The 22,770-nt window shown below is 44.3% G+C and overlaps 2 protein-coding genes across 3 annotated transcripts in view; both read right to left on the minus strand.

Annotated features, from left to right (window-relative positions):
* The window catches only part of RSPH10B (radial spoke head 10 homolog B), a 42,551-nt gene extending 41,864 nt beyond the window's left edge, over positions 1–687 (minus strand). Inside the window, exon 1 of the mRNA XM_084762511.1 lies at positions 558–687. The gene's annotated coding sequence lies outside the window, so the exon portion shown is untranslated. The remainder of the gene's footprint in view (positions 1–557) is intronic.
* On the minus strand, positions 489–22,713 carry PMS2 (PMS1 homolog 2, mismatch repair system component). 2 transcript variants are annotated; one of them, XM_084762508.1, is made up of 15 exons: positions 22,536–22,713; positions 20,475–20,614; positions 19,958–20,044; positions 19,727–19,829; positions 18,457–18,640; positions 17,498–17,665; positions 16,608–16,702; positions 14,984–15,083; positions 12,265–12,349; positions 10,384–10,539; positions 7,916–8,765; positions 5,650–5,817; positions 4,994–5,094; positions 4,666–4,835; positions 489–871 (listed from the first exon to the last, which is right to left on the minus strand). In XM_084762508.1, the coding sequence occupies exons 1-15, from the start codon at positions 22,649–22,651 to the stop codon at positions 728–730; spliced, it is 2,667 nt and encodes an 888-aa protein (XP_084618634.1). In that variant the 5' UTR covers positions 22,652–22,713; the 3' UTR covers positions 489–727. The 2 variants fall into 2 exon arrangements, with proteins under 2 accessions (XP_084618634.1, XP_084618635.1); XM_084762509.1 differs by lacking the exons at positions 489–871; positions 4,666–4,835 and having other exon boundaries at positions 5,558–5,817; positions 22,536–22,665.
* Between the last annotated feature and the right edge of the window lie 57 nt (positions 22,714–22,770).

Below are 22,770 nucleotides of genomic sequence, written 5' to 3' on the forward strand. Positions count from 1 at the left end.
AAACGAGACCCTGCAGACCTGCACTAGCAGTTTGTGTTTTGAGATAGAATTCTGGTACATAACCCTGAAGGCCTGAACTATGTAGCAGCCCAGGATGGCCTCAAACTCTGTGTGCCTCTGCTGTCTGGGATTTACAGGCCTGTGGCACCTTGCCCAGCAACTGCACAGGTTTTGACATAAGAAATACAAATAACTATGGCCCCACCACCTCATTCACTGAACCATGGCAGATCTCTTTTCCAGGAGGCCCACAGCACAGAGGAAGCTGGAAGGAGAATTGCCAACACCTGCCGTCACTGTTCCTAACTACCACCTGGACTCTATAGGCGGCCACTATGGCTGTCCTGGAACTCATTCTGTAGAAAGGGGCTGCCTCTGCCTCTCAAGTGCTGGGAAAAAAGGCAAGCATCGCCACCACCTTCTTGTTTTTCTAAGACAGACACACAGACAGACTCTCTCTCAAACTGCAGAATAATAACCACAGACAAAACGGTGAAAAGACTTTTTTTTTTTAAATCGGTGATCTTAAAATTCTTGGGCTCAAGTGAGCTTCCCACCTGTGTCTCTCAAGCAGCTGGGCTAGACACGCGTGCCACCATGCCTGAATTAAAGTTGTTTTTAAATGGATTTGGTACTTTAAAGCATGTTAATTTTTGAACAATGATAAACAGGTTACTTAAAATGCTGTCTTTCCAAAACAGAAAAATCTGCAATAAACTTTATCCTATCAGTTTTGAGAGATGACATCCAGATTTGCAATGTGCCTCATGGTTGGCCGTCCATGGGGGCAGTTCCAGGGGTGGTCCATCTCACCCATGTGGGTGACAAGCTTCTTCATCTCGGTTGTATTGAGAGCAGTTCCAATCATGACCTGTACGAGACAACAGTGGAGAGGGAGAGAGAGTTTAGGCTGTTAAACGTCTTCAGAGGCACACAGTTCGCTAAGATGACTAGACAAGACTACAGCTCAAAACCATTTCCTGGAGGCTCCCGTGAGGTTCCGCCTTCTGTCGCATTCCCAGCCACTATGGCTCAGGCTTGGGTGGCACAGCAGCCCCTTCTCAACAGTTCCACATGGTTTCACTCCTCTCCTCTCACCCTAGCACCCAGAGTGGTCTGAAGTGCCGCTCTCCACTCAGCAGGCAGCAAGGAATTTTGCCATTTAAATTTAATTTTTGGTGCATGTTTGTGTGTGCTCCAGCTCTTGCTCATGCCTGAGCGCATGCGGCCAGAGGGTGACACTACATCTACTAACTGAACCTGCAGCTCGTTAGACTAGTGAGGCCCTGGGATTCACAGGTGTCCCCACTTTCCCATAGCTGGAATTGCAAATATGTACCACAATTCGTTTTCATGTGAGTGCTGGGGATTTGCATTTAGGTCCTCATACTTGTACAGAAAGCACTTTACATGCTGAACTGTCATCCCAATCCCTAATTATTTCTTCTTCTTGATGGTAGCGTCTCACCATATTTAACCCTGGCTGGCCGGAAACTTGAGGGTCAGGCCAGCCTTTGAGATGATGTTATGGCCTCTGCCTTCTGGGTGCTGGGATTATAGATCTGAGTCACCATGCCAGAACAATAGTTCTTTTAAGAAATCTGTTAGGTCCCTCACTGCTCTTCCCAGCTCTTCCTTTACCCAAGTAAAAGCCCAAGACTTTGCCTAATGTGCCAGCATATTTGAGGTGGCTTGAGTGCGAGTGGCTCCCACAGGCTCATACACTTCGAGGTTTTGATCCCGGTCGGTGGACTGTTTAGAAGGGCTAGGAGGTGTGGCCTTGTTGGAGGACTACGTCGCTGGAGGTAGGTTTTGAGGTTTCCCATGCCAGGCCTAGTCTCTCCTCCTTCCCTCCCACTCTGTGCCCTCTCTGAGCAATCAGGTCAGGATGTAAACTCTCAGCTACCGCTCCAGTGCCATGCCTGCCCGCCTGCCATCACGCTCCCCACCGTGATGAACGTGACTCACCCTCTGAAAGTGGAAACAAGGCCCCAATTAAATATTTTTTCTTCTAAGTTACCTTGGTCATGGCATCTCTTCACAGCAATAAGACAGTAGCTAAGATAATATTCCAGTGTGCACCCATCCTCCCTACCACCCTGGTGCACCTTCCGCATATGCACATGCACAAAGCAAGCCTCGGAGCCAGAGAACTAGCTGTCCCTGTGCTTGGCACTTGCTTTCCCCGTAGCTTTCCCCAAGTGCTCCCTCCTTCAGGCTCCAGCATGTTTGTCTCTCTCTCCGGAATATGAAGAGCTCTGTGACATCCATGTGGGAAATAGATCCTACAGCACATCTCAACGTGCTGAGACTCTGAGGAACAGGGAAAGATGGGGATGCAGACAGGCCTAAACCCTTCTTTCTTCCTAGTATAGGACATGAAGTGTCCACCAGGTGTCAGCACAGACCTACAACTAGGGGCAAAGCAGGGCTCTGTCACACTGGGGCAGAAAGACAAGAAGCAAGCTAACAAGTGTCTCACACAGTGTGACTACAAGAGGGAGCCAGGCAGGTGAAGAGCAGAGGTGGTGGATCTGGGTGGGGAACAGCAGGAAGAAAAAGGCCTGAGGTGACAGGAGACAGTGATTGCAGCCCTTTGACTGTGGCTGGAGCAGAGTGAAGGAAAAGGGCTGGAAAGGCAAGCAGAGACTGGAACATGTATCATGTGGACAGCGGGAGGCAGCAGCAATCCCACGAGGGTCAGTGCCAGAGACACGAAGGGAGCTACGGCATTGTGCCTGCCAGGGTAAGAGTAGAGCTACAGTCTCTGGCTCCACAGGCCTCCACATCACAGACACACGTAAGGGTGACGTGCCTGGCATGACTATCAGCACAAGACTGGATGGTTTTCATCAGTGACTAGAAATCAAACCTGATCAGATCCTTGGTACTCTTGCTCTCTCTGTCTGTCTCTGTGTACGTGCAAGTGCACACCCAAGTGCTCTACCACTGAGCCACAACAGTAGTCCACAAACAATACTCTGGCTGTGTTTCTGAGGGCTGGCTAAATGGCTCAGAGGGTAAAGGGCTTGCTACACAAGCCGGTCAACCTGAGTTTGGTCCTCTGACCTCCATGCATGCTCCACGGCATGCCCAAACTCCTTTTCCGGGCCCCACACTGTAACAGAGAGAAACTTATCCCTGGAGTAATTTCACTCAGCCTGAAAGCTATGAGTCATATTGTCCTAGTTAGGGTTATCATTGCTGGGATGAAACACCATGACCAAAAGCCATTGGGGAGTTCCATATAAAAGCTGATGCAGGGGCCATGGAGGGGTGCTGCTTACTGGTTTACTCCCTATGGCTTGCTCAACCGGCTTTCCTATACAACCCAGGACCGCCAGCTCAAGGGTAGAACTACCCACAGTGGGCTTGGCCCTCCCCTATCAATCACCAATTTTAAAAACGCCTGCAGGCCTTCCTCCAGCCTAATCTTAGGGAGGCATTTTCTTCACTGAGGTGCCCTCCTCTCAGGTGACCGAGTGTGTGAAGTGGATTAAGACACACCCTGAGGCAACACCATCAAAACTCTAGTAGAGCTATTTAGTCACAAGTGTCCCACAGGGGCTGTCTGCGGCCACTGATGCTGTGTCCTGTGCACTTCATACTTGTATAGACAAAGCTCTATGATAATTGCGTATTAACCCAGTATCCAAATAAAGTAAGCAACTCCACTACCTGGCCATATTCCTGTGTTATCCAGCAATTCTCTGAGCCCATGTAGCACACCTGCCCTGTCCCAAGCATGGGGCTATACTTACTTAAATCTTACCTGCAGCCCAGACATCTCCCTCAAGCCCAAGACTGTCACACATGTTGCTTTTAGTCACTTACTGACACTGGGCCTCACATACAGCGAGCCTGCACCACAGCTCTCAGCCCCTCCCCATCTGCACTCCAGGTCTGGCATCCCACTCTCACGATAAGCAGGAAGACAATGGGATGCCCCCTGCGTGCTGCTCTGCTCTCATTCTGCAGGCAGAGGCAGCCTCCGTTTGCCTTGTTTACTATTTTTCTATCAAGAACATGGAGGCTCTATTGTACCAGTCAGGGAGCTCAGATGGCACCCACCTCCTTGTTCACCACAGTTTTCTGTGGTCACATGCTCATCTAAGGGTCATTTATTTGTTTGTGTCTATTTCTTTCAGCCACATTACTTCTACAGCCTCATAGTTCAGGACAGGTGTACTACATGGGCTCAGGGAATTGTGGGGTAACCGAGGCATGTGGCCAGGTGACAGAGCTGCTTACGAAGGGCACAGAACATAGCATCAGTGGCCGCAAACAGCTCCTGTGGGACACTTGTGACTAAATAGCTCTACCTGAGTTTTGATGGTGTTGCCTCATCCTAGAGGCAGGAACTATTTTTCAGTGCAGGGTGGCATTACCTGTATGGGCCATAAATGAAGCAGGTACATCCATAGCTAACTGCTAGGCTCAAGAAAACTGAGATAAAACACTGCCTAGCATCTGCAGAGAAGGAACAGCAAGCCTGACTCAGAGGTCAAAGACGACACAGACCTGTCATGCTATGCCAACAGATGATGCAGCTCTCTGTATCTTACGGCCATCATGAAGGTGCTTGACAGCACCAACCAACCCAAGAGCTGAACTGAGAACTCCCTTGGGCCCTCCAGGCCCCGGAGTGGAACTTATTTTACTTACAGACTTCCGACAGGCTCGGGAAGCAAACATCTGCCTGACTCTTGAGGGCCGGCACATGACTCCAGGGCTGTCACTTAGCATAAAGATCAGTTCATCTATGTCTTGGGGTCCAAAGGTCCAGTTTTTACTAGTTGGCAAGGAAATCAATTTTGCCCTTTCAGTGACTGGAGCTAAAAGAAAAAAAAAAATAAGGAAAATCCATTATTGGAGAAAAGCACTTTAGTTCATGGCTAATTATAACAAACACCTGCACACCAAAGGAAAGGCAAGCACACGTGCATCTAAGTTTCCAAAACACAGGATCCCTGAGCCCTAACTGTTAACTCACCATCCTCATTAATGACAAAATCAAAGCCGTTCTTTCTGAATATTTCCAGATTTTCTATCAGCACAGCTTCATTAACGGCAGTTAAGTTCAGAGTCTGGGGCCTGAAAAACAGGAGACCCAGACTGTAAACAAGGCAAACATTCACCTACAGAGCAAAAATGAAAGTAAAATAGCACTATTGCGGGGTTGGTTTATAAAATGTCCCTTTACCAGACATGGGTACACAAACTGTTAATCCCAGCACTGGGGAGGCAGAGGCAGGTAGATACCTGTGAGGTTGAGGCCAGCCTGGTCTGCATAGTGAGACCCTGTCTGAAAAGGTCTGCATCACTCTCCACTAGGCCTAGTACATTCAATTACCCCCCAACATGAGGATTTTCTGGTCAAACAGTTGAAAGGGGCTGATTCCTAAAGAACATACTAGGTGTGAGACCTCACACATGTTGGCTAACATCTCTGGGTGTGGGCAATTTTATCATTGTGCGATGTCGACGGTGGCAGCAATTACCCTGCATGTGCTGTGCAGATACCTATAGCAAAATCCCCGCACGTATACATATGTACGCATATAGATACTGATATAAGCGATTTCATCTCAGAAGGTAGGAGGGATGGGAGAAACAGGGCTGGAAATTCTGAAGCCTGTGTGAACGCACGTGATGAGCCTCTGCGCCTGGAGCACAGTGTGCTGCTGCAGCATCTCAAAGTTGTACTTCTCATCCGCAGCGTGCTGGTCCACCAGGAAGAGGTCTTCCTTCAGTTTGGTTACTATAAATCCCAGGTTAAACTGACCCAAGATCTCCATCTCTGCAAACATCGATTTACTGCAACACAAAACAGTTAATAAGACATATCTGAGGATCATTTCTCATTGTAAAACAGAACACTTTAACTAAAAAAGTAAAGTCCTAGCCAGGTATGGTGGCGCACACCTGTAATCTCAGCACTCGGGGAGGCAGAGGCAGGCTCATCTCTGTGCCCTGGTCTACAAATTGAGTCCAGGTCAGCCAAGGCTACACAGAGAAACCCTGTCTCGGGGATGAGGGGGGTGTGGCTGGGGTGAGGGGAGGGGTAAAGTACTACAAAAAAGCATAAAATAGAAAAGGTAACAACTGTACTTTCTAAGCATTACCTCAATTATCCATACATCACTTAGTCTGAGCAGGTGACTGCAGGACACTCCGGGGAACTCCCTCAATCTGCTCTGGTTCCCAGAGAAGGCCTTAGTGACTACTACCAATAATTTAGCATATACGCTTCTATACCTTTGCTCATACATGAATTTAAGGTTTAAAAATGAAAAAAGAACTAGGCATCTTCACTCTGTTCTATTTTTATCACTTAACATATCATAGATTCGTTTTTAGGTACACATACACATACCCCTACAATTTTTTTTGAGATGGTTCTTAATATATTGTCTAGGCTTTTGAACTCCTACAAATTATAGGTACATGCTACCAACACCCAATTTTAGATCTACTACTACTTTTCCTTTCTTTTCTTTCTTTGTTTTTTTTTTTTTTTTTTGAGACAGTCTCATTCTGTTACTCATCCTGGCCTCAACCTCTCAGGAGCTGGTACTTTGTTCTCTGTTTGTCTGTTTTGTTTTTCGAGACAGGATTTCTCTGTGTAGCCTTGGTTGTCCTAGACTCCCTTTGGGTACTTTGTTCTTTTTTTTTTAAACATTTAAAAAAAAAGATTTATTTATTTATTATTATGTATACAGTGCTCTGCCTACATATATACCTGCAGGCTAGAAGAGGGCATTAGATCTCAGTGTAGATGGATGTGAGCCACCACGTGGTTGCTGGGAATTGAACTCAGGACCTCTGGAGGAACAGTCAGTGCTCTTAACCTCTGAGCCATCTCTCAGCCCAGGTACTTTGTTCTTAATGACTACACTGGAGTACATACACATGCACCACAGAACACCTCATAAATTCTCTCCTGAAGTGTACTCCATTGTTTCTAATCTCGTAATGCATACGAGGCGGCGACAAGATGCAGGAGAAGTGCTCGTATGGTGTAGCACCAGGGTAGAGCACAGTGAAGACAGTGGTGTGGAACCAGCACTGGCTCTGCTTCCCAGGATGGCAACCTCGAGGAAAAGAGCTGTGCTAGTTCAATGACCTGGGTTAACAGAATCTTGGTAGGTCTCTTTCTATAACAGTCAGAATTTAGAGGCAGGCATGGTTGTGCACATCTGTAATCCTAGCACAAAGGAGATTAAGGCAAGACAATCATGAATTCAAAATTACTCTGGGGTACATGAGGAAATGCTGCATCAAATAAAACAAAACACCACACACACAAAAGACAGAGAATTTGCAGCACATATTTGCAATCCCAGCAACTGGGAGGCAAAGATAAGATAATCTGGAATTCAAGGTCATCTTTGGCTACACAGTGAGTTTCAGGCCAGCGTGGGTTATGAAAGACCCTGTTTCAAAAACAAAAACAAAACAAAACAAAACAACAAGCCAGAAAAAACTGTTGCTAAATATGTGAAAGGCAAGGAGAAATCAGTGAATAGAAACATCTCCAACAAAAAGAATGAAAAACAAATGACCAGTCTGTGGGGTCAAAATCAACCCTATGTTCGGTATCAGGGAAGGGAGCAGTGAAGGAGGGAGAGAGGAAGGAACATGGGCAAGTCTCTCGGGGAGCCTGTGACGTGGGGAAGCCCCTGTGCAGGGCTGTCTCCACAGGAAGCGTAAGCCTTACGATGGAATCTGGTGCTGAGGGAGTGCCATACTTGAGTCCTAGCCAGAAAGGAAGATACCATTTACACAGTGCAAGGACTGTGGACATCCAAGAAAAGCAAAGGAGCCGACATCGCCTCTCTACAAAGCCAGCCCCGCCTCAGTCAGAGTAACCAATCACAAGCGCGCCCACAACACCGGAAAGCACAGACAGTACCTAATCTCTTTCCTGAGCTCATCTTCTGCTGCTTGGTTTTCTCCAGGGCAAATCTTGGCCCTAAATTTCCTGTAAGTCTGTTCACTTTCACTCTGGTGCTTTAGACGCCGTAGCTGCTTCATTCGTGCAGCTAAAGAACTCATAGAAAAGTCAAGGAGCACTGTTTTCTTACTGATTTTCACAGCGACATCAACCTGGGCTGCTGAGGTGTTGGGAGTGGCAGGCAACTTTTGAGGACTGTCAGTATTTGATGGTCTTTCTTCTGTCTTGCAGCGCTTAGCGTTTGAGGGTGAGAGGTGAGGGGGTGGAGGCAAAGCCTTACATCTGTATCCGCTGTCTTCTTGCTTCGAATGATGTCCTGTACCTGAAAGACGGCAGTCCGCTTCAAGGAGCTGCCCAGTACAGTCTGTGTTTTCCTGTGAAGCTTTGCCCTCTGGCGAGCTCACTGTGTAGTCACTGCTAAAGCCACTGGCCACTTCTGGGGTGCTGAACCCTTCCTCAGAGCCGGCTGAGGTGCTGCTGCACCCTGAGTCTTTCTCTATTTTCATTCTGTCCATATAGTCACCAGGGCTCTCCTCGGGACTCACCGAACTGTCCTGGGATCCACGCAGGCTGTATGAAGGACAAGGTGATACATCCCTTTTCTGACTTGGATAACTCTTTTTCAGCTCAGGAGACTCTGGGCCCCAAGACTTGATCTCTGTGGTAGGATGAAGAGAAAAGGCCTCTCTTAACCTGGAAATGGACGCTCCCCTTTTCTCATCTGCTGTGGTCTTCAGTGAAGGAGCGTTATCTTGCTTTCCTGACACCAGCTTTTCTACTTCTGCTCCATGCATCTTTACTAAGTTACCTAAGCAGAGAGGAACAGAAAAGAGAACCAGGGAGCATACTGTAATGGGTAAGAGGATTATTTTCACATGAACAGGCATTTCATAAAGGAAGTGACCAAACTGCAAATAAAATATTGCAGCACTGGCCAGAAGCCATCTTGAAGGGGATATTAATGTATGACGCCCATAGGCATGCATGTCTGAGACCCAGCTCTGCTCCTCACAAGAAATGCCTACCAAGGCTGAGCGTGATGCTCATGCCTATGGCTCCGGCACTGAACACAGAAAAAGTGCCTCAAAGAAACAAAACCAGGGCTGCAGAGACGGCGTTCCCAGCACCTGTGAGAGAAGCTAACACCATCTAAAACTTCAGCTCTGAAGTATTGCACAAACATGGCACATACACACAACAGGCACACACACATGCACTTTTTAAAAATATATACTTAAAAAACAAACAAACAAACAAACAAACAAACCAGGAAATACTTATGCTTCCTGGAGGATGTCTGAGGGTGCTCATGACAGCTCTTTTCTGTAGCCCCACATTGAAGCAACCTGAATACCCACATATACATACACAAAAATTGTAATATTTGATTTAAGTGGAATACTGTACAGCCATGAGAATGAATGGATCAATGAGTGAACAGTTACATATGACTTTGATGGCTCCTATAACACAATCAGAAGGCAGTACAGACTGAATGACTCCAACTCTCTGTTTTAGTGCATTTCTCTCTTTCTATCACTCTCGAGCCACAGCTAGGATGGAACTCACTATGTAGACCAGGCTTGCCCTCAATTGTGGGAGCTCTTCCTGCCTCAGTCTTACAAATGCTAGAAGTACAGGCATGTACCGCTACTTTTAAAAGAATGTTTGTGATAGTGTGCGTGTGTGCACATGTATGAGACATACATGTACATGAGCGTGGAGGTCAAGACAACCTTAAGTGACAAATGAGTGATAATTCTCACCGTTACATTAAGACTTTAAAAAAAAGAGATGTTTTTTCCTTCAAGACAGGGTTTCTCTGTGTAGCTCTGGCTGTCCTGAACTTGCTTTGTAGACCAGGCTGGCCTCGAACTCACAGAGATCCACCTGCCTCAGCCTCCCTAGTTCTGGGATTAAAGGCGTGGGCCATCACGCTCAGCTTTACTTTTTTTTTTTTTTTAAATTAGAGAGGATCTCACTATGTCTGCTTGGTTGGCCTGGAACTTGTTCTGTAGACCTGGCTGGCCTTGAATCCAAACAAATCCCCCTGTCTCTGCTTCCCGAGTGCTGTGTTTAAAGTTGTACACCATTATGCGTGGCCTCTAATAAATATTCTTCCTACTGTGACATTTTCTCTTTACCAAAGATTCTATGTAAAGAGTCATTGTGAGCTGGTTGGTGGTGATGCACGCCTTTAATCCCAGCACTAGGGAGGCAGAGGCAGGAGGATCACTGTGAGTTCGAGGCCAGCCTGGTCTACAAAGCGAGTCCAGGACAGCCAAGGCTACACAGACAAACCCTGTCTTGAAAAAATAAAAAACAAAACAAAACAAAAAATCGTTGAGAGAGAGAGAGAGAGAGAGAAAGAAAGAAGCGTCACAACAGCTAAGACTTCCCATGGTCACAGTACACATTTTTCTCACCTTCGACGCCCAGCAGCGGCTGCTGGCTGACACTGAGCTTATTTGCATCACCGTCGAACATTCTCATCAGGGAGGTCTTTAAGACTGCCAGCAAAAGCTTCTCCTCCTGTAGTAAAATTTGCCTTTTATCTGGAGTCACGTTAATATCAACATGTTCTAAGGCAAAGAATAAAGAACTCGCTTAAGCTCACCTTTAGCAACACAGTTTTAACTATACACTACTTCATTCATTTGTATTATTAATTAAAACCAGTCAAGATTGAAATTAATAATGGTGTCCAGACTAGTGGTCATAAATTACAAAAGTACTTTTTTGGGTATACGCATGTGTGTATATATGTGTTTTGTGTTTGTGTGTGTGTCAGAGAGAGCATGTGCGTGCAGATGTACGGCTAGACACATGTGTGCGTATGGAGGCCAGATGCTGACATCCAGTATCTTCCTCAATTGCTTCTCCACCTTATTTTCAAGATAGGGAATCTCACTGAAGCTGGGGCTTGCCAGTTTGGTCAGGCTGGCTGGTGACAAGCCCTAGATGCCCTGCTGCTGCTACTGCTGCTGCTTCCTGCAGTGGGATTACACGTGCAGCTGCACCCAGCTTTTTATATGTGTGCTGCGGATCTGAGCTAAGATCCTCATACTTGCCCATAAAGCACCTTACCTACTGAGCCATCTCATTACTCCATAAAGTTACTTTTTTTTTCTTTTTTTCTTTTTTGTTGTTGTTTTTTTCCTTTCTATAAAAGCTCTAGCTGTCCTGGAACTTGTTCTGTAGACCAGGCTGGACTTGAACTCACAGAGATCCACCTGCCTCTGCCTCCCAAGTGCTGGGATTAAAGGTGTGAGCCACCATCACCTGACTTAAATTTACTTTTTTAAATAAATGAGGAAATAATCATTTTATCTTTATTTTTAAAATCTTATTATATCATCATCACTTTTAGATAGTGTCTCATGTAGTCCAGGCTGATCTTGAACCTGCTGTGTAGCTGAGCATTGTGGGAAAGCTATTCTGAAGTACAGCAGCAGAAACAAGAGAGACTCAAGCTGAAGAGATGGCTTAGAGTTTAAGATACTGCTCTTCCTGAGGACCAGAATTTGATTTCCAGAACGCACATCAGGTGCCTCACAACCACATGTAACTCCAGCTCCATCAGGACCTGACACCTCTGGCCTCTGTGGATACCTGTATCGTGTGTGTGTGTGTGTGTGTGTGTGTGTGTGTGTGTGTGTGTGTGTGTGGTGTGTACAGATGCCCATGGGGCAGAAGAGGGTGCTGGATTTCTTGGAGCTGGAGTGACAGGCAGTTATGAGTTGCCTGATGTCAGTGCTAGAACCAATCTCCAGTGTTCCGCAAGAGCAACAGGAGCTCTTACCCACTGAACCATTTCTCCAGGCCCCCAAATTATGTTTTTTTTAAAGTAATTTTTAATGACACAAAAATAAAATGTTAACATCTACAAATAAAGATAAAAAATTATGTTCTTCCACAAATGTTAATGTATGTGAGTGCATGTTTGTTCATGTGTGCATGAGCATGTCTATTTCAAAAAAAAAAAAAAGACATATCAAAGTGTCTAGAAAATGTGGATCTAAGTAAGTCAGAATTTGACAGTCAAAAAAAAAAAACCCACAAAATTAATTATTTTCAAAACCAAGGAGAACCTCTATGTGTATTTTCTCACTTTGTTCAAGTTTAAAGTTATATTTCCTAGTTATACAGTGAACATTGTTTCAGACAGAATGCAAGATGGTCAATATAAAAAGTCAAATTACATGATTATCAGTTTTTTCTATTCAGTCATATCAGAGCCTTATAATTTCATTTTATTCTTTTAGGAATAGGCCAATTTTTAAAATGGAAACTTCAGTGGAGCTTACCTGAATCAACAGAAATGTTAAGAACAACAAATGGATACTGATGACGATTATACATGTGATAAACCTCATTAATAACTTTAGAGACCTGTACAAGAAACAAGGATGAGAGGAGAATACATGTTCTGTCCACGCACCATGCTAACAACATGCTGCTGTAACCTGTCAGCACAGGGATCTATTTCTAGCAAGCGTTACTAAGCTTACACAGTTTTAAAGCATTTCTCTCCACACAGGGTTCCAAGCAGCCTACCTAGGGGCGGCCTAGGACTTCGGATTCTCGCGCCTCCACCCTGAGTGCTTGGGCTGTGGTTACACATCACACTCCTGGGTTAATGCTACAGACAGAACTGAGGGCTTTGTGCATGCGAGGCGAGCACTCTATCAACTGGGCTACGCTCCCAGCTCTTTATACAGAATTACTAATGTATAAATGGTGTGCAATAAACTGCATATTCTTCAGTATAGAATTCAGCTAGGCCTTAACACACAGACCTGCAGTCCCAGGCACTCAAGAGGCCGAGACAAGAAGATAGAAAGCTCAAGGCCAGCTTGAGCTACAGAGTGAGGGCACTGTGGTGAGACCTTGTCTAGTCTCATATGGGAAAAACAAAAAACAAAAACAAGACAAAAAAAGGAAAAAGAAGGGTGGGGATATAGCTCAGTGATACAACATTCGCCTAGAAAATGAGAGATCCTGGCTTCAATATTTAGCACTCTGAAAACAAAAGCCTCTACAATTTTATGTATTAATGTACACGTAAATATAGACATATATACATATACACGACAATCAGAATAACAAATATATATACTATTAGAAAAGTTTCCTAATATTCTTTTCTTTTTCTTTCTCTCTCTTTTTTTCTTTCTTTCTTTCTTTTTTTTTTTTTTTGAAACAGGGTTTCTCTGTGTAGCCTTGGCTGTCCTCAACTCACTTTGTACATCAGGCTGGTCTTGAACTCACAGTGATCCGCCTGCCTCTGCCTCCTGAACAACGCTGAGATTAAAGGCGTGCACCATCACGCCCAGCTCTCCTAATATTCTTCCAAGGGATTTGCTTGCTTCAGGGGCTTGCTAGGTAACCCAGGCTGGCCTCAAACTCCCCCCCCCCCACCTTTTTTTTCCCTGAGACAGGGTTTCTCTGTGTAGCCCTGGCCTCACTTTGTAGACTCAGCTGGTCTTGAACTCACAGTGATCCATTTGCCTCTGCTTCCCAAGTGCGATTAAAGGCGTGCGCCACCACACCGAGCAGCCTCGAATTCTTGATCTTCTTACCTCAGCCTTTCCAGTACTAAAATTCCAGGCGAGAACAAAAACACCCGGTTAAAGGGCTCAGTAGGTAAAGTGACTAGATAAATAGACTCCTAAAACTGACCCTTTTCAGTCAAAAGATGTTCTTCAAGAACTTTCTGCCAAGTATGGCGGTGGATACTTATAACCCCAGTACTGCAGAGGCTGAGGTAGGAAGACTGATGGATGGACAGACAGAATGCAGATGCAGTTCAATGTTTGTAAAACATGTTCTAATGTACTTAGGCATACAGTCATATAGTTATATAATACAATGCAATTATTAGATGACATTGCAGCTAAAATGCACTAATTTTAAAAATGTAGGAATTGGGTCACACTCAGAATGCAATGGAATTTTAAAGTGTCACTGGAAACAAAGTATCACCGAGGTCACTGTTGCTGAGGATGCAGAAGTCAGAGCCGAGTCATTAAAGCCTCATAAGGACATTAGACAATTGATTCTATGTAAGGCAGAGCTAAATCTGGGCCCTTATTTTCCTGTAAAATTGACAAAAGGAAGAAAAACACACAAATGCATGTGGTCAATGTCCAATAAAATTTTTGAGTAAATATTTTGGAGTGTTTATATTTTTCTAGTAGTGATAGTTTCTATGATAAGAACTATATTAATAATAAATGCTTTTATACACACATAAAACTGAAACAACTGTAGACTTTCTTAAACGCATAAAATAATTTTTAAAAACTTATTAATTTTCTTGTGTATGGATTTTTTACCTGCGTGTATGTCTTTGCAACACATATGTGCCTAGTGTGTTAAGAGGCCAGCAGAGGGCATCAGATCCTCTGAGACTGGACACTTTTGAGCTGCTATGTAGTTGTTGGAAATTGAACACTGGCAGCTCTTAACCACTGAACTATCTCTCTAGTTCTTAAATAAGTAATTTTAAAGACATGTTTCTGAGTCAGTTCCAAGTTCCATATAAATTGCCTGTACCAGATAGTTATGAGGGGCTGAGGAAAAAGCTGTCAGACTTGGGAGGCAGAAGCAGGTGGATCTCTGTAGGTTCAAGGCCAGCCTGGTGTAAAAAGTGAGTCTAGGACAGCCAAGGCTGTTACACAGAGAAACTCTGTCTGAAAAAAAAAAAAAAAAACCCAAACAACAACAACACAACAAAACAAAAAAAGAAAAAGAAAAAGAAAAAGAAAAAAAAAAAAGAAGAAGAAGAAGCTCAGTCAGTCAGTAGCATGCTTGCTTTGCATGTATGAAGCCCTGGCTTTAATTACTAGTACCACATACACCATGCTTGGTGGTCCAAACCTGTAATCTCAGCACTCAGCAGGAGGAGTTAGAGGAGGATCAAATGCCCAAGGCCAGTCCTGGCTACACAGTGAAGTCTGAGACCCAATAGGGCTACATGAGCCTCTGTCTCAAAACAAGCAACAAGCAGACAATGCAAAATACCTTTGCTGGGTCACAGGGCCGCCGGTTGATGAAGAAGAACTGCCTGTCTGTGGAACTCCTCCCAGCGCCGTGAGTGCAGTGAGAAATGAAGCCTGAAATGCTGTCAGGAGGAATACAGGAAGGACAGTTCCAGCATGAAAAAGATGATCCCAGCACATGACACTTTTTTCCCCGCTTTTGAGGCAGTCTCATGTAGTTCATGATCTCACGATCCTCTTGCCTCGGCCTCACAGAGCACATTCTTAAAATGAAGTCAGAACAGAACACCTGGAGAGCCGCTCATCAGGGCAAACCGCACATGAATAGCATCAGCCACACCTCCCGTTCCTTCTCAGGGCAAGGATGACAGCTCAGTTGGTGAGGTGCTTATCGTGTAAGCACGTGGACCTGATTAGATCCCCAGAATCTATGTTTAAAAAACCCAAGCACTGTGGCACACACTCAAATTCCCAGGGCGGGAGAGGTGCAAACAGACATACACTGGGGCCCACTGGGCAGCCAGCCTTGCCTACTTGGTGAATCCCAGGCCTCTAGCAATCCTATCTCAAAACAGAAGGTGATAGTGCCTGAACAATGGCACCAGAAATGGGATCTTAGACCTTAACATGCATAAACACACACACACATACATAAAATCTGTTCTTAGTCTCTTTTATATGATCTCTCTCCCTCTCTCTCACTCACACACACACAGAATTCATTCTCTACAAGCAGAACATTAAAAATATAATGTTTCAGTTTCTAAACATTAACACTGTAGGTACTTAAGGTGTTGGTGAGTTTCTTGTTCTGCATGAGTCCTACCCCAGGGCTGTGTCCATCTCTGCTGGCTAGTTTTTATTAACTGGATACAAACCAGAGTTACTTGGGTGGAGGGAATCTCAGCTGAGAAACTGTTTTTTATCAGACTGGCCTATGGGCATGTCTGCGGGACAGTTCCTTGATTAAGGATTGATATGGGAGAGCTCAGCCCCCTGTGGGTGGTGCCACCTCGGCAGGGCAGGTGGGCCTGGGTTGTATGAGCTAACTGACCAAGCCATGGGAAGTGAGTCAGAAAGCAGGGCTCCTCTGTGGTCTCCCCTTGAGTTCCTGCCGTGGCTTCCCTTGATAACTGAAAGCTGCACGTGAAATCAGCCCTTTCTTCCCCAGGCTACTTTTAGTTAGAGTGTAAACAACAGCAAAAGAAAGCAAACTAGAACACTGTTTTTGCAATTTTATGATAAGCCAAAAAAAAAAAAAAAAAAAAAAAAACAAGTATAGAAATAAACAATACAGATCTTCACGGGGCCAGTCCTCCTTATGGAAGTGTCTATATTTCATACATAAGAAAACATAATGGAGCTGGGCAACTTTAATTGATCCAAAGGTCAAACATTATACGTAGGCTAATTAAACAATTATTCTACCGAAAGTAAGACTACATCAACAGAAAACCCTCTTAAACGTACCAGTCACTCAGGCTACTGTTTGGACTAAGTTAGGTCATATTGTCTTTTATGCATTCTTCCTTAGCAGTACCCGGCCACTGTATATCTTAAAGTCACTATTCAAACACACAGACACAAGTAAACAGCAGGCCCAGGAAAGCTGGCGGTAGTTCTCCCGGCAGCAACAGTGTACTCACCAGAAAGGGTTCTGCAGAGTGGAGCAGCTCAGGCCGTACTCCTCACAAACAGCGTCACTAGGGGGCAGCTGAACAAAAGGAATGAGGCTTTGCAACTGAAAGAAACCAAGATAATGGTTGTGTTCTAAGAGGAAGGTACCACACTTCAGGAAGATAAAATAGGTTTTCTTTCCAGGTCAGCTCCGCCTTGTTAAGAGCACCAACAAACAAACAAACAAACAAACAGACGGAAGAATCTTGACAACTACTTTGCAATGCTTTAATGACGTCAATGTGTTTACTAGAAATATAAATCACCCGAGCTCCTACTTTATGACATGTTTTTCAGAGAGACAGGGAATATTTAAAGATACAGTATTTCATTCTCTAAGAACAAAATTCTGAAAACCTTCAGCTCCCAGACATCAACTTTACTATAGGGTACTTAAGTGCCTCTTTTGACTTTTTGTCTCTGTGAAGGACAACAAAACCTGCTACACTCACCAGAGCAAACAAAACCAAAAAAACATTTCTGAGGGTGCTGAAGAGATGGCTCAGGGGTTAAGAGCACTGACTGCTCTTCCAGAGGACCTGCACCCACATGGCAGCTCACAACTGTCTGTAACTCCAAGATCTGACACCCTCACACACTCATACATGCAGGCAAAACACCAATGCACATAAAATGAAATAAAAAAAGAACTCACCCCACTCTCACACTGGACCAACATCATTTCAGGTGGCTCACTATCATCTGTAACTCAAGCTCCAGAGGGGTCCTAAACCTCTGGCCTCTGAAGGGACCAACACTCATGTGTGCACAGCCGCTCCCAGCGCACACACATGTTACTAAAACAGTAAATTAAAACAAAACAAAACAAAACATTTTAAAGCAGCCAGCTGGCCCCTACCTGCTTCTGGCCAAATACAGAGGAAATATTTTCCTTCATGCCTGAACTTCCGTTTGTGCACACCACAGGTTGCCGTTTTCCTTGTCCAAGCTGATTAGTGCAACTTACACGGATGCCTGCTGAAATGATACAGTATGCCTGTAAGACCTGCACCATTTTCGCATACTCCTGTTTGAGAAACACAGGGCTCAAGATTACTTTGATCTTCCAGGAAAGGAACCGCATGGCAAAACTTACAGGATCACCCCCATGGACGCTGTAAAATGAAATTTGGCTTTGGCTTCGGCTCACTGTCCTCTCATTTTCAGCAGGTGCTCCATCACATCCTAGGGACCGGGGAGCTAATCCCTCAAGTAAAACGCTTGCTGGGCAAGCAACAGTACCTGAGTTCAATCCCCAGCCTCATGTAAAACAGCTGGGTGTGGTGGCACACACTGGTAATTCCCCCACTTAGGACATGGAGGTAAGAGTTAACAAGTAAAGACCAGATCACACATAATGAGACCAGTCTCATTATGCGTTTTTTGTTTGTTTGTTTTTTTCGAGACAGGGTTTCTCTGTGTAGCCCTGGCTGTCCTGGACTCACTTTGTAGACCAGGCTGGCCTTGAACTCACAGTGATCTGCCTGACTCTGCCTCACCACGCCCGGCCATTTTTTTTTTTTTTTTTTTTTTACATTTTTAAATTAAAGGAAGAAAGGGCTGGAGAGATGGCTCAGTGGTTAAGAGTACTGCCTGCTCTTCCAAAGGACCCGGGTTCAGTTCCCAACACTCACATGACAGCTCACAACTGTCTGTAACTCCAAGATCTGACAGTCTCACACCAACACACATAAATTAAAATTAAATTTAAAAAAATTAAAGGAAGAAAATCTACTGATAAACATCCTTAATAATTTTTTTCACTCGTATACTACATTAGCAAAACTTCTGAATTCTGGATTGTGAATTTACCAATACCTTTTTAATATTCCTTTGAAATTCTTTGTGGCGCACAGGTAGTGTGTAAAATAAGTGCTGCACGCTGACTGTCGTCCCTTTGGGTCGGGGGTAGGGAGCTTTCTGGATGATCTTCCCATTGTGGTCTAGCGTCAGCCGAGTCCCAATGCTTGCAGACGCATGGCAGGTAGATATAGTGACATCACTGTAAGAGAGTGTCAGGGACGGCATGTCCATTTAGAGATGCACAAAGGTTGCTGGGATGAAGCTCAGAAGCAGAGCACCTGACTAGCACTTGCCTGGAAGCCAGGATTCAATCCCTAGCATTGCAAGGGGTCTGTGTGTGGAGAAACCCCAGGAACTCACAAGGGGTAGACACAGACAACCTTTCCCCACTGCCCTCTCTCACAACTTTCTTGAAAAGGTAAAATATTCTTCTCAGACAACTAAGGTGTCAACTAAGTAAGGAGTCATCATTACATCTTAAGTTTGGCCTCTAAATGTTTTGTTTTTTGAAAAGATTTCATTTTTTAGGTTGAACTGCAAACAACAAAGGATCTCAAATTCTATTCTCGAAGCTTTATTTCTCAGTTTTGTTATTAACAAAACTTTTTTACAAAGAATTCAAAGATATAACACAAATATATAATTATAAAAATGTATAGCTTCACTGTAATTAAATAGGGCTCTCATTAAATTCTTTCCTAAAAGCTGGGAATAGTGGCGCACGCCTTTAATCCCAGCATTTGGGAGACAGAGGCAGGTGGATTACTGTGAGTTCGAGGCCAACCTGATCTACAAAGTGAGTCCAGGATAGCCAAGGCTACACAGAGAAACCCTGTCTCCAAAAAAAAAAAAAACAAACAAACCCCAAAAAACTTCCTGAAACTGAGAAACTAAAAGTAATGGTACTCATAATTTATCATCTATGTTTACCTTATTTTTATTTTTTCATAGTGCTACTGGTTGACCCCAGGCATCATGTATTGTAGGCAAGCACTCTGCTGCTAAGCCCCAGCCTTAGCCTGTGTGATACTTAAAGGTTAATACATGTTTTAAGACAGGGAATGACTTTTTTTTTTTTTTACAATACTATTTGCTTCATCTTACTACTCTATTTCTCACATATCAGAAATATTTCTTAGCTTGGCAGTCAGATAAAAGAGCATTCAGAAGTTAGGTGGCAACAACATCTCAATAGCAAAGTGAAAGCAACATCGGTTCTACTCATGCTCCTAAATCTGCAGACGTTTTTACATAAAGCGTCAAGTTGATGAGCATAATGCATCACCTCAGTGCACACAGGGAGCTCAGAGCTTCCCCCCGGAAGCCGAACGTTTCAACCTGAGTGAGGTCGGCAAACTCTCGAATCTTAGAAGTGTGGTGTTTCAGAGCTGAAAGAGAGTGGAAAGAAAGGCCCAAGATGGCGTAAGTGGTAGAGCAACAGGCACACGCAATGTCCAGCACAGTATGTCTGAGACACACGGAGCCCATTACCTATGATTAAGAACATTTATCTTACCTAGACCTTCAAAGTTTTCTTCTTCTACCCCACATCCATTGTCTGAAACTTCAATGAGGTCCACCCCATAGTCTTTAAGCCTTAGATCTAAAAAATTCAACATATTTATTTCTTAATGATTAGCCCATGCTAAAAGCTTTCCTGCTGACAATATCTGTAACACAGAATGCAAACTTAGCAGACATGTGGATACCTTTACTTAACGATATTGCTGTCATTCTGAGGGGTGTGTGGTGCTGAAGATCCAGCCCAGGACACTATAGATGCTAGGCAAGCACCCTACAACAGAGCTAGCCTTGCATGCTGTGTTTTTCAAATAGTCCTTCTGGATTATTTGTAAACCCAGATTAAATAGTTAGTTTATTATTATCACAACAACTAAGTGCTAACTTCAAAATAATAATAATAACAATAATTAATAAATATGGCAGTATTTGATTATTTTTCTAACAATTCAGCAATGCTTCTTAAATAAATAACATGAGTGAGTTTTTAAAAAATTTTTTTTCAAACTTACCAATACTAGTAGCACCAGCATCCACACTATTTTCTAGCAACTCCTTCACAGCAGTGCTTAAGCTGAGTACCACCTGGCCAGAACAAATCTGATGGACTGACTTCCCATCAATGGGCCTGATGGCCTTAGCAAGTTCTGTACTAAAAGGAAAAAAAAATCAGTAACAAAAGACAAGGTAATTTTTAGATAAAACAGACAGTGTGTTCCCACTCTGATTTTAACTACGGCGTATGATTCATCTTGTTACTAGTTAGCCTAGTCCGTTCATTCACTGTATGAGCACACTCATTATACTTGCAGACATGAATGCTTTACAATCTTTAAACATCTGTTAGTATATATTTAAAACTATCTGATATTGAAAGTCGAATTAGACATGCATGTGTATGGAGGAGACATGTTGGACTTCAAACTACAGATCAATAAGATTTTACAACAGTTTCGCTCTTTAAAAGTTAAAGCAACATTTAAAAAAAAATTGGTAAAAAGTGGTGGGAAATACTGTTTGACAAAAATCATGCCCCAACTGTGCAACTAATTATTCCTGTAGTTGCTTTTGAAGCATCTCCCAACTGTGTGACTATTCCCGTAGTCGCTTCTGAAAGCCGAATCCAAAGCCAAGCCGCTTACACCGCTCTGACGAAAGTCCTCCAAGCTCATGTCTGAGGCAGGGGCTCTCTCTCGGCGTTGTAGCCCAGCCTGGCCTCCCAAATGATAGTGCAACTTGCACCACCACACTCAGCCGCGATTCTTTCTCTACTGGCTTTCAGAGTTCAGTCACTGTTCTGTCTCTGATCTATCCTCTTGGCCACTAACAGTTTTAGCTTGCCTCTTGTTTACGTTGACACAGGGTCCAATGTAGCCCAGGGTGGCCTCCAACTCTCCATGTAGTTAAAGCCAACTACGCACTCCTGAGCCTCCTGTTTCTACCCAGCCCAGTTCTGCGCCGACAGACGTGGGCCGCTGGGCTTGGTTCCCATCAGTTATTCTGGAAATCACAAATCCAGTCAGATAATCCTTAGGCTTAAATCTTTATTGGCGCCCACGGTCTGCCATATGAAGTTTCAAGCCTAGTAATGCTAGGCTCCAATCTTCTATCACTAATTACCCTATGGTTCAGAGACAATAAAGAATAGTTTCCTGGTCACAAAAGGCTCCATTAAAGTATAGTGGAACATAGGAGCATCCCTGGGGGAAGTTTTTTTTTTTTTTTTTCGGGGGTGGGGGGAGTATTTCCCATAGGGTCTCACACATACTAGACTTCCAAAAACCCTGCTGAAATAAATAAACAAGCAAATCTCTTTTCATTCTCCTTTGCAAAGAATCTCACTTGTTTGGCCAGCGAATGATTTAATCACAGCACTCAGGTGTCTGAGGCAGGAGGATTCTGAGTTCAAAGGCCCACCTCAAAAAACAAACAAACAAACAAACAAACAAAAAAACAGACCAAAACAAAACAAAACAAAACTTTCACTTGTCTATAACGCCTAACTGAAGAAGATCTCACATAAAAATGCAAACTATCTAAAAAAAAATGTATTCTGCAACACGTCTACTTCTGGTAACTTTGAGTGTGGAGAAGCGGCAATTATTTAAATACAGAGAGCAAGTTTGCATTTACAAATCCGTCTCTGAATGTACCCGCGCTGGCCTTCCGAGACGCGCTCCACTGACTTTGATGCCACTTGTGAACACGATTATCAGATATACAGAAGCACCGCAGCTTTAACAAAAACCTAAATTTCCTCTTGACTGCAAAATTAGCGTGAGCCTTTAAGTCTCACTTCCCCCCCCCTAAAAAAAAAAGGAAAAAAGAAAAAAACCGAATTCTGTCTACTGGGCTGCTTTTCATGCTTGGTTTTAAGTTCACCGCCTGTGGTCCGCGTCACCTGGGGCCTTTTCAGGTTCCTCACTGGGAAGCCGGCCCAGCGTGAAGAGAACGCCGCTCTAGATTCTCGAACTCTCTCCGCCCCTCCGCCGCTTCCGGTCCTTCCAAGGAGGCCGGGATACTCGGAACTCCCGAGAATGCGCCCATGGGAGAGACGGTAAAGTCAGGCTCACCTCGCGCCCTCCGCTTGCTCCATGGATGCGCAGCAACTTCTCCAAGTCTCAGATCCGCGGTGGAGTTCCGTTCGCGCCTCCGCTCTCTTGGAAGCTTCGTCTCCCGGGGCGCCCATTGGCTGCTTTTGACATCTAGTCCCGCCCCTTCCGGGCGGGGTGAGGGGGGGGGAAAGGGGGCTCCTTACCGTTGATTGGCTACTTCAAAGGTCGAGTTGGTGACGCCAGTGAGCCCGGC

Source organism: Acomys minous (genome assembly GCF_964271855.1).
Source record: "Acomys minous genome assembly, chromosome: 16".
NCBI lineage: Eukaryota > Metazoa > Chordata > Mammalia > Rodentia > Muridae > Acomys > Acomys minous.

What these genes read in the sequence shown, in the direction of transcription:
- PMS2 (XM_084762508.1), bottom strand. Translation starts at nt 22,651, where the DNA reads ATGGGCGCCCCGGGAGACGAAGCTTCCAAGAGAGCGGAGGCGCGAACG. An exon ending in GAGCAAGCGGAGGGCGCGAG is followed by an intron (nt 20,615 to 22,535) that starts GTGAGCCTGACT and finishes TTTTCCTTTTAG; the next exon opens with TACAGAACTTGCTAAGGCCA. An exon ending in CCCGAGCCTGTCGGAAGTCT is followed by an intron (nt 872 to 4,665) that starts GTAAGTAAAATA and finishes TGTCTCGTACAG; the next exon opens with GTCATGATTGGAACTGCTCT.